We start from the raw sequence: 11,688 nt of genomic DNA on the forward strand, positions 1-11,688 counted from the left end.
ACCAATTCACCTTCATTCATCTGCAAAACAAGGATGTCCCTGCCTCCCCTTCTGTTTGCATTATATTTGGAACCTCTGTGTCTAAGTACGCCGAAAAGTACAGGCGTAAGAGGTTATAAACTGTTATCTCATGAAGTGAAAGTTCTGGCTTATGCCGATGATGTAGGTTTTTTTTCTGTCGATGCTGCATTAGTAATCAATCAATCCAGAAAATTCGTAAGGCAACTGGAGCGTTGGTTAATACCTCCAAACGCTGTGGACTCCGGTAGGGGACTTGAAGGAAAAGTCCCCTACCGGTGTCCACAGGTCAAGGTAAGTAGCTGGCACGCAAGACCACGCCATGTATGGCGTGGTCTGGCGTGCCAACTACTCACCTTGGCGCGCTTCTGTTATGTTTTCGAAATAGCTCACGCTACTGGACAGAAAGCGTCACAAAACTTAAGCGCCAAGCGGACATGCTGAAGCCTAGTCAGCTTCCGGTTTTGGGCCGTGCTACCGCATGTAACGTTTTCCTAGTCGCCAAACTGTGGTACGTGCAACAGGTTATTCGCTGCGCCCGATGGCACCTTCAACGTTTCCATAGGATATTTGCGACCTTCATACGGGCCTCTTCATAGGAGCCAATGTGGCGTTACAGTCTGTTTCGGTGTATCGGAGTGCGAGGACTAGGCTTAACCCATCTATTCGTACGGAAGATTGTTTCACATTTCATGTTCCTCAGAACGTCTTTTCACCCGCTCATTTGGACCATCCTCCAAACTCGCTTGATGTATCTCCTCCCTGTCTTCGTTGTTTTATTCGTCCACGTGGCAATGCCTCGACCTTTTGGCTTTCTCCAAGAAGTTGTGGCAGCTTTTGAGTTTTTGAAAGTGCGATTTTCCTTGGATTATTTATTTACTCTTTTTCAGAAAGGAGCTCTACCATAGCCTAATAGATTCGCTATTTCCAGACCCGTTATGCCGCAGCCAACATCCAAAGAGTACGGACCAAGATGTTTTAAAGCGAGTTCGCAGAATGCGTGTTCTCTCAACTCTAAAAAAAAAAAATAATTTTCTTTAAGCTTCATACCAACACACTTTCTGTAAAACCATGGCTACGTGACAAATGCATTTTTGTACCGTGGTCGATCAACTGCCGTTTATGCAACGCGCCAGAGACTATTGAGCATTGCTTTATTTTTTGCACAGATGCATACCTTTTCTGGAATGCACTTCAGGGTACTATAAAAAAGAATTAATATCAACGCATACTCTATTCGTTTTCTTCCGTTGGAAGATCCAGAAACATTCCCCTCTGATATTTTTTTTTTTTTACTTTGCTCGGTATGCATAGTTCCTGGAAGACGCGCATGATGGACAGAAACGCTGAACCACCAAGGACTACCAAATCAAATTTCATCGAAACATGCAACCACGTAAAAAGTGTCCTTAATAAACTCGGTAAAAATCCCAAACGGTATTGGCGACTTGAAAAGTGCCTTTTGTGTTCTGATTTCTGATATAGTCGAGTCAGCACTGCGTACCCGAAAAGGTGTGCAAATTTGTCTAAATTGTAAAAATGTTGGTGCAAATGCATCTGAATAATCTTGTATAAGTTCAGCGCACTCTCGTTTCAAAGCTGCAACTTTAACCGATGTGCCCACCGTCTATGCTTCCATGCAATAAAGAAAAAAAAAATCCCCCAGTAGCTCAGTGGAGAGATGTCCTCTTCTCACGCAGCAGACGCAGGTTCGATAGCAAATGTAAACGTAGCGTTTTTTTTTTTTTTTTTTCTATTTTGTTTTGTTTTTGTCATACATTTTGCAATATTTACATTGAGTTATTTTTTTTTTTTGCAATTATTATTGAAAGAAACCGATGTTGTGTACGAAACGTCGCTGAACAAAATGCTATGGGATTTCCTGTTTGACAACCGCGAAATGAATGTAGTCACTTTCCACAAAATGCAAGGAGCATATAAAACGGGCATCACCCGCTTTCCGAGCTGCCTGTAAATGTTGTGCAGGAATTGCAGCCAGCCATTGGTCCCGATCCCGTTGAACTTTCGGAAACTTGTGCAGAGTCTGGCGCATAATGCCACCTTCGGATGCAGCGCTTGTGAGGCAGCTCTTCACGCAACATCTTGGTGGTATTCTTTTCGGACCTGATAACGGGAATTCACCACGGGCAACGTAGTTGTCATTTATTTTATCCTTAGGGTCCTGATTTGGAATGTCAACCAAGCTTATGGTCCACGATAGCGAATCGGGACCCGCGGCGGTGGTGCTCGCGATTGCGAGCGCATACCACATAATGGCAGTGGCTTGCCCGATCACAGTGGCCAGCCGCACTTTCGAGGGCCTTCAAGGCAGCGGCTCATTGTTGCCAAGAGAAATTTCAGAAAGGATATATGCCTGGGTGGTTTGATTTGAACTCGAAGAGGCTTGTCGGTGGGGCTGGTGGGGGTGATGGTAGCAGCACCGTATTTAACTCATATTTGACGAAATCATATACGGGCATGTCACAGTTAACTCGACTCCTGAAATTAACAAAACTGCTTTTTCAAGGAATTAGAGGCACGCAGACAGTGAATTTGGCCAGTTGGTTCATATCTATGTTTGAAAAAAGCGTGAAAAGAAAAAAGGCCAGACCAAGTAAGGAACAGGAAAAAGCGCCTTGTTTCATTCCACGCGTTCCTCCGTTGTCCCTTTCTGCTCTTTTTCTACACAAAGAGAAAATAGGAATTCCCAAATATTCAAATGTTCCATACTGTTAACTTTACTTTTCTTTTGTTTAGCAGTTTATTTTATAAAATACAGACCACCCCAAGTTAACAGTGTTTGATTAGATAGAATATATTATTTAACACAGTGCTTACGACAAATATATATATATATTTTTTTATCATCAGTTTCTGTTATTACAGAATCTTACGCTTGCAAGCCGTAGACATTTTCAATCTGATGCGGATTAGTAAAGCAAACTATCCTATTCGGTTGCACTTTCTTCATTTGTTAATATTTATTACAAAATTATACCTTCCACCAAATAAAAAAATACCTTTAAAATTTCGAAATATTTTAGGTCAATTTATAAAACAAAAATGTCTTAAGACGTATACTATAGAAGATATTAGCCAGAGAGGTGTTAACTATATTATCGTTTGTATTATGAAGTTAACTGTAGAATGAAAATTAATTGGTAAGTAAGGTATACATTTGAATAGATTGCCATCTAAAATATCAGTATATGATATTGATCAAGTGGTTCACTTTCTTTGAACCACTTGAATAAATAAATCAAGAACGGAGAATGATTCCTTCACGTCACCAACTCGGTGGTGGAGAACATGTAAACACAAAATAGTTCTTTTTTTTTTCTTTTTTGCAGAATTTTACAAGATTTTAGTTTTATCGAAGGCACAGCAAACTTTGTCCACTATGAACAAAGCCATTTGCAAAACGGGACTAGCTCCACCAACGGACAGGATCATCAACCGTACCATCGATCCGGTGCTCTACGTCAACGATAACGACATTCAGTGGGCCTTAAACAACAAAGCGCTGGAGGAACTCCAGACGTCTTTCAAGGCCGAGACCATCGGAGACCACAGACAGATCCTCGACTTGGGTTGCGGTACCGGAGACTTCACTCGAAACGGACTGCTCCCTCGCTGCCTTCCGTGCCGAAGGATCGTCGCCGTGGACTCGTCCCACGACATGATCGACTACGCGAGCAAGCACTTTGCCGATCCGAACATTTGCTACGACGTCCTGGACGCTGCGGGGGACGTGTCCGGTCTCGTGGAGCGGTACGGGCAGTTCGACCGCGTCTACTCGTTCTTTGCCCTGCATTTTGTGAAAGACCAGGAGAAGGCGTTCAAGAACATCGCCCGGCTCATGCGACCCGGCGGAGAATGCCTCTTGCTGTTCTGCTCACGCTCGACTGGGATGCAAGTGCTGAGAGCGATTGGCAAGATGGAACGCTGGAGGAAGCACGCTGACGTGAGTTCGTACCTTGATTTTGTGTAGCTATTTTTTAGAGCGCAGCTCTTAGGGGCCCGTTTCCGGCTTGAGCGGCGTCGGCGTCGCCGTCGCCGTCGGCGTCGGCGTCGGCGTAACCGCGCGGTGCATCATGGGAAATGTCCCATAATGCACCGCGCGAGCCCCCCACCGGGGTCACGTGACTTCGTGGGGGGGGGGGGCACGTGACCCCCCCCCCCCCCCGAGGTCACGTGACCCCCTCCTCGAGGTCACGTGTCACGTGACCTCCTCCTCGAGGTCACGTCGTGACCCCCTCCTCGAGGTCACGTGTCACGTGACCTCCTCCTCGAGGTCACGTGACCTCGGGGGGTCGCGTGACCCCGATGACGTCATCGACACTGATGACATCACCGGCATCCACATCGTCATCGTCAACATCACTGATGACGTCATCATCAGTGATGATGACGATGACGATGCGGATGCCGGTGACGTCATCAGTGATGATGACGATGACGATGTGGATGCCGGTGACGTCATCAGTGATGATGACGATGTGGATGCCGGTGACGTCATCAGTGATGATGACGTCATCAATGATGATGACGTCATCAGTGACGATGACGATGTGGATGCCGGTGACGTCATCAGTGATGATGTCGATGACGATGTGGATGCCGGTGACGTCATCAGTGATGATGACGTCATTAGTGATGATGATGATGACGATGTGGATGCCGGTGACGTCATCAGTGATGATGACGATGACGATGTGGATGCCGGTGACGTCATCAGTAATGATGACGATGACGATGTGGATGCCGGTGACGTCATCAGTGATGATGACGATGACGATGTGGATGCCGGTGACGTTACCGACATCCGCATCGTCATCGTCATCATCACTGATGACGTCATCAGTGACGTCACTGATGTCGTCACCGGCATCCGCATCGTCATCGTCATCATCACTGATGACGTCGTCAGCGACGTCACTGATGACGTCACCGACATTCGCATCGTCATCGTCATCATCACTGGTGAAGTCATCAGTGACGTCACTAATGACGTCATCGGTACCCGCATCGTCATCGTCACTGATGACATCATCAGTGACGTCAGTGATGACATCATCGGCATTGGGAGTCACCTGACCCCCAAGGTCACGTGACCCCCCCCCCTGGTTAGTCTAACCCCCCCCCCCCCAGCGCCCTTCCCTCCTCCTCCTCAAGAGCTGCGCTCTAATTCGGCGTTACGGGGAGTTGTAAGCGGCTTTCACTTTTTTTTTTTAATGTGCTGGTGGGTTTGAGCTTCTGGTCACGCGCTTTGCGCTACTTGCGCTTCAAGCGGTAATCGCAAGAGGAAGAAATTAAGGGCGTGGCTGGTTATGTTCACGCTTGTTCCTTCGTGATTCATATACTGTGTTCTCATCGGCCAATGCTGCAGCCTCGCCGCTCGAACGTTACGCGTTCATTGCAAACATGGTGATAGTGTTATCTGCGGATCCGGGACACGACTCGAGCATGTTAGGATTTATACCGATGTATGCTTCGAACATGACTAACGAAAGTCTTTGTGTGACCGATACGTACCAGGACAGTCATAAAAGAAAGAAATTCATCTCAGGCGGTGTCTAGATATACTGTCTTTCGTATGATGTATTGAGAGTACGAGCGCGGTTTTAAGCTGCCATGGCTATAGTGCAAACAATTACAGGAGCACGAACGAATCAGTTTGTGTCGACACAAACCATCATTTAAACGTTTTTCAGAACGCAGCTCTTAGGCGCCCGTTTCCGGCTTGAGCGGTGTCGCCGTCGCCGTGGGCGTAACCGCGCGTTGCATTATGGGACATTTCCCATAATGTAGTCACAGGTGACGTAACGTGTGACGTCACTAGGGTCCCGAGTGACGTCAGGACAGAGGGAGAGGGAGGGATGAGGAGGGAGGGGAAAGGAAAGAGGAGGGGGAGGGGAAAGGAAGGAGGGGAAAGGAGCAGGAGGGGAGGAAGAGAAGGAGAGGAGGAGGGGAGGAGAGGGACGGGAGAGAAGGAGGAGGGGATGAGGATAGGGTACGGAGGAGGGGGGGGGGCGTATGCTCCCTTTCCGTACCTTCCCCTTTTCTTCAAGAGCTGCGCTCTAATTCTGCATTACAGGGAATTCTAAAACGTCTTTCATTTTTTATTGCTATTGCAAGTTTGCGGATTCCGGGGCCATTGAATGAGCAGACTTATTCCCTCCAATTTTGTTGCAGATAAAAAAGCGTAACAAATATGATAATAAAATAAAATTTAATTATGCGGTTCTTTTTAAGACTAATTTTCACAAAAAAAATAGTTTTAGCAAGTCTAGGAACTTTTTCTACGACAAACCTCGATTGAAATATTTTTATTTAAACAAAGTAACGAAAAGCGAAAATTGATTTGCGTGGCAATTACTCTAGGACTTCTCATGGAAAATATAAAGTGCTATCTCATGTGCTCATACTTTGGCTGACGCACCAAGCCTGTAACTCTAGCGTAAATCTGCGCAATGCTCCGTGCCCAAATGAACTGTTGCCAAACGGTCTTGTTCTTGAACAATAGATTTGAGTATTTAAATCAGCCAACTGGGGAAGATTTTCACGTTGAGTTAAAATGGCCGTGATGGAATAATGATCCCCTGTTGCCTCTGCAGCTATGCGAAAGTTTGGTTCCCGCGAGCGTGGACCTTCAAGACAAAGAGGACATCGAGGCCTACGTCTTGGGACTTCTCAGTGCTGCCAACCTGAAGCCGACGACGTGCAAGGTCACTTTCGAGCGAAGGAAAAATATCGTCTTGGACGAACTCATCCGTGAGTGTCTCGCAAATATCAATAGGCATCGCGTCACGATTAAGAGGGAGCATTCGCTGGCGGCCGCAGTTATCTTCGCGACTGCTGAGCGCGTGCTGACGGCCAACTTCCACAGCTCTTCTGCAACGTGTTGCTGTGCTTATGCGTGTCGTTCACCTGTAAGCTCAGAATAGAACCTCCGCTTTCAGCGCGAGCTTTCTACCCTTGCTAACACAAGGGTGCACGTGCAGGCACGCGCAACCGAAGTACTGGGGAAGCCAGCGAGCTCGCGCTGAAGGTTGAGCTTTTTCTCTCAGTTTATGGGGTCAGGTTCGTCCGGGGTGAGAGGAAGGTTTGGGAGACTGAGACAAACGCATGAGTAAAATCTATATTCAAGCCAGGAAGCAAAAATTAACAAAAGAGAAGCAACGTTAGAAAAGCAAACGAAAAGAAACCATTCGACCGTTCAAGCACGTTCGGTAGGCAGTGTAGTCACCCCTGGGGTCGTAGCTCGGGTCGCTGGTGCCCTAGAATATTCGCCCCTTGATCGTTGGCGAAGTAGTGCGTGTCGCGATGTCGGGAGGGGGTTGGTTATCTCGGGTCCGGGTGCCTTGAACCCGGGACGGAGCCGGTTGCGCTGATTGTCACCGTGCTGAAGCCGGGACGAAGCCGGTTATGTTGATGATCAGGTTCGGCGATCACGTGACTGGTTTCGGCGATTCGCCGAAACCAATCACGTGACGAAGCGGAATCAACTGACCTGCAGGAAAGACGGCGCTACGGCGATGAACACGCAACTCTGGCTTCCGCAGGGAGCCTATACAGGAACTCTAGGAAAGGCTGGAGTGCCTTCATACACACGCGCGCTTTTGCTTGAGTGGTGACATCTTATGCATTTTTCTGTGCAATCGTTTTTTTTTTATGCATCTTGAAGTGCGCGCAATCCGGTGTCACTCAGCTCGGGCGCGTAGCTTTGGCTAATGCATAGACGCCATTTTACCGCCCAAGTCACGCACCGAGTGCGCGAGAGCATCACGTGCTGGCACATTCAGGGCAACAATGGATGCCTTTACCCAGAGCTGTATATGTAGAGAGTTTGGCCGTTCGTTGGGAAGTATAGGAGACAAATGAGGAGGCGCCATTGGCCGAAAGCGGGCTGGGCGTGTTCCAGGGAGTCTTCAGAAATTTGAATGTGACCAACATAAGCCGGAAATAATACCCTGGCGGTGGTCGTGAGAAGAGAACCTGATAACTGCATCTGAGTGACTCTTGGTGACTGAAAATATGGTACACGTGGTGTTTAAATCACGCTCATCCAAAATGATAATGGAAGAGTGCGACGAGCGGAACGATCGACATAATTCTTACACCAAGCGCCGAGGGCCGGGAATCTGCCGTCCGAGCGGTCGCACTCTGTCCGAGCACAATAGAGTTGAGCGGTGCGCAATAGGATGCACAACACGTGCACCCTATTTTCAACCCCGAAGAGTTACTACACTTTGCTGTTCCGCGCTTATTAAAACCATATACGAGCATAAGTCTTTGATCAGAACTGTTTGCCGCTACCACCGCTAGGGGATTCTTTTCGGCTTCTGGTTGGTCAAGAGAGCATGCCAAGCCCTCTTTCCGAGTCTGGCGTACGCCCTGGCTCTGCCCGCGCCTCCCATTGACCAAACTCTCTCAATACACGGCTCTGCGTTCACCCTGAAACAGACAGACATGTAGGCGCCCTAAGAAAGGCAGCGAAGCGCGCAAGCCTATTCACATGCCGCGCGAATAAACTCGCTTTTGCGAAGTCCATAGAACTCAACAATAGAAAAAAAAAAGACCATGTCTACTTATTCGGCAAAGCACTCGGCAGATATCGTGTGTGAGTTCAAATCCTGCCGGAGGACTGGAGTCTTTTTATGTGGTTCCCTACGGACGTGGCCCTTTTCGGTGTCACTTTTTCAGTAGGACCGACCGTTAGAGCCGGTTGTTATAGCCGAAGGCTAAAAACCCTAGTGAAATCATCTGACAGAACACATCATGTGTTAATATAAATTTTGTTTTTCCAATCCGCAGGTTTCCACCTGAGCGTTTGTCCCGTTTTGCCTTTGCTGACAGAGGAAGAAAAAGCATATTTAGCCGAGGACATCGCCCAGCAACTTCGAAAGTGGATGGCCGAAGAGGAGTTGGGGTCATTCTGGATCGGTGCACAAGCGGTTCTCGTGCACGCCTTTAAGCCGAGCGCATGACGCCGATACGTCAGCGCACCACTGGACACTTTTCAAAATGCGCTCCCTCAAGTAGCTGCTGCATCGATTATCCGAGCCCAATATCTTTCGGGCGTGCCCCTTTAACGTCAGTGTTCAGTGCGTACTCGGATTGAAGAGTACTGGACACGACCGCAGTGTCAGCGCTCGGCATAAACTCGGATCCAATCTCTTAGCTGTTAAAGCGATGCCCAGATTATGGTGGCCACCAGTGTTGCTTGATGCACTTTTGAAAAGGGTCTATTGAGAGCCTCAAGGAATAAAGCCATATGGTACCTCTTTTCTGGTTACGAACGAAGAGAATTTTCACATACGTCTTCAATTTGCTTATAAGACGATTAGCCTGGATGATACAGTTCACCTTTGTTTGGTTTCAGTGACGAACTTTTTTTTTTTTAACCTCTCCCCCTCTTCAGTGTCCTTAATTTCCACTGCATGGCTTGGTCTGACGTCACAGCCGCTGCCATTGTGGTGACCTTGCTGGTGAGAGCGTATACCTTCTGCGCATGCAAGTTTTCCACGCACGAATTTGTTTTTAACGGCATGCACACGTAAGAAGGTGCATCAGCATGGTGATATGACGTCACGTATTACCCGGCATTACCGTCCTCACGCCTGCGGGAATGCAGCCGAATAAACTCGAGCTGGTGGTCATGGCAGAAGTTTCCTGCTGACCGTTTCATCGTGGGTAGCGTCATTTGTAACACTGTTGCGCCATCTAGCGAGCGTCAGGTTCCCCGGCCATGCTGAGTGGTTAGAAACGTTGGCGAAAGTGCTCTTTGTAGCCCCCTTCGCGCGTTGAGTGTTCAATTTGCGGGCTTCAAAATAACAAGTATTTAAATTATGTTGTTTTTTTTTTTTTGTGCCGCGGTCGGCGTTTTTCAAGTTGTTCGGAACGTTTTTTGCCCAGCATTGGGGCATCCACCAGTGCGGCAATGCCGAGAAGTACAGCACTAAACGCATCACCAATAAAAATCGGAGGTGAGTCTTCTAAATATTGTATCAGTTTACAGCGATTAATTTCCCTTGAGGTTTTTGTCATTTTAGATGCAGTACACCGAGAATATTTTTGGCGGTTCGTGTCGTCCACAACTATAAAATATAATGTGAGCAAAGACTCGCGAAATAAGCACAGTGCAGGGAGCGATTGAAGTGTTTCCTTTGTCGAGAACGAATAGTGTGTCCTTTGTCCAGAACTGAAAACTGCAAAGTCGAGATGGGCCCATTGCTGTAGCGAGCCTATCAGTGATTCAAAGATTCGAAATCGATGTATGAGCATGTTTCAGCAATAGGAAATTCAAGTTTCATTTCCAGCTACATTATGTACTAATTTTAAAAATTCGAAGGATACAGTCGCGTTGTGAAGGTCAATACAAGTTTACGACTCTCTCGTACCACGCAGGAGATCGCGATTCAAGATTACCCGATATAACTTACTTTTCTACTATTTCCAGCCTCACCCGACGACGGAAAAAAGCCTTTAACTAGACGCTGTGCATGAAAAAATTTGAGTGAATGTCACCACTGAAAAATATCAACGTTAAGATTAGTTATGTTACGGAAAGTTTACCAGCTGAAACAGCAATTTTCACGAGAAAACTTGCATTCATCTTGCGAGCGTACCCCATATTCATCGATGGTACAGCGTTAAGTTGGGTAGGTGCTTCATTCACGAAAGGTTCCGAGTACATTTAAGACGATGGCGTTTGTGATTTGGAAAGCGATGAAGTTTGAAGACATTGCAGCCGAAATTGCCTTGTCGAATCCCGTGCGCGATACAGATGTCCTACGATAATATTCTGCCCTTTCGATTGTTATTCGTGCCGCTTATTACCGAACACCGTTTTTCCGATGACCAGGGGATTGTCGTCATTGAATGCGCTAGCTCTGATTAAATCTGGAAGTAAACAAAGACACTTAAGACTGCTAACGTGTCGAAATGTGAAAGCATTCCTACCCGTAGCGTATTCCTAGAAGCTGTGCGCCGTGCTGAGCGGCGGTCGTGCAGATTCTCCGGTGACTGCCTGGGCGGGCTCTGCTGGCTCTGAGGCAGACTTGTACGTAGTTCAACAACTCGAAGTCTAACTACCTTTTTGTGTAGTTTAGTAACTTTCAATTACATTTTGATTTCGGTAATTATTAGTTTACTTTAATTACTTTTCCGAGTAACTTCTACTCAATTTACAAATTCCTTTCGAATTTTAGTGGTTGTCTTACCTATCAACAAACGTTCCTGCACAAAAGGGATCAGCTGATATTTGCAAAGAAGGCGAAGCATGTGGCGTAGGAAAGGTGGGGGGGGGGGGGGGGGGGCGAAGAAAATGAGCTGGAGAGTCCGAAACGCCAAAAATATTATTCGCTATTCCTTCTAGCCAGTGTGCATTAGTGCTGAATGAAGTGTTTCTGCAACTTCAGGTGTCCCGATACCCGATACTCATGGCTTTGACTATCTTGTCATGTCTCCCATAGTCATTGAACCCGCTGGTGTAGAAAATGTCATTAGATCACTTAAACCTTCTTCGTCTCCTATATGCGATTAAATTAATTTCTAGCTTTTAATAGGCACTAGTGTTTATTCTTCGGTTATACTTTCTAAGATTTTTCAGCAGTCGCTTGTCAACGGTTATCTTCCTGGCGAATGGAAGGCCGGGAAGGTGATTCC

General features: G+C 47.0%; 1 protein-coding gene across 1 annotated transcript; it reads left to right on the forward strand.

Annotated features, from left to right (window-relative positions):
* The first annotated feature begins 3,418 nt into the window (after positions 1-3,418).
* On the forward strand, positions 3,419-9,008 carry LOC121838132 (juvenile hormone acid O-methyltransferase-like). The gene is made up of 3 exons (XM_042294207.1): positions 3,419-3,982; positions 6,636-6,792; positions 8,836-9,008. The coding sequence occupies exons 1-3, from the start codon at positions 3,419-3,421 to the stop codon at positions 9,006-9,008; spliced, it is 894 nt and encodes a 297-aa protein (XP_042150141.1).
* Positions 9,009-11,688: the final 2,680 nt, after the last annotated feature.

Source organism: Ixodes scapularis, unplaced genomic scaffold (genome assembly GCF_016920785.2).
Source record: "Ixodes scapularis isolate PalLabHiFi unplaced genomic scaffold, ASM1692078v2 PGA_scaffold5__190_contigs__length_132052651, whole genome shotgun sequence".
NCBI lineage: Eukaryota > Metazoa > Arthropoda > Arachnida > Ixodida > Ixodidae > Ixodes > Ixodes scapularis.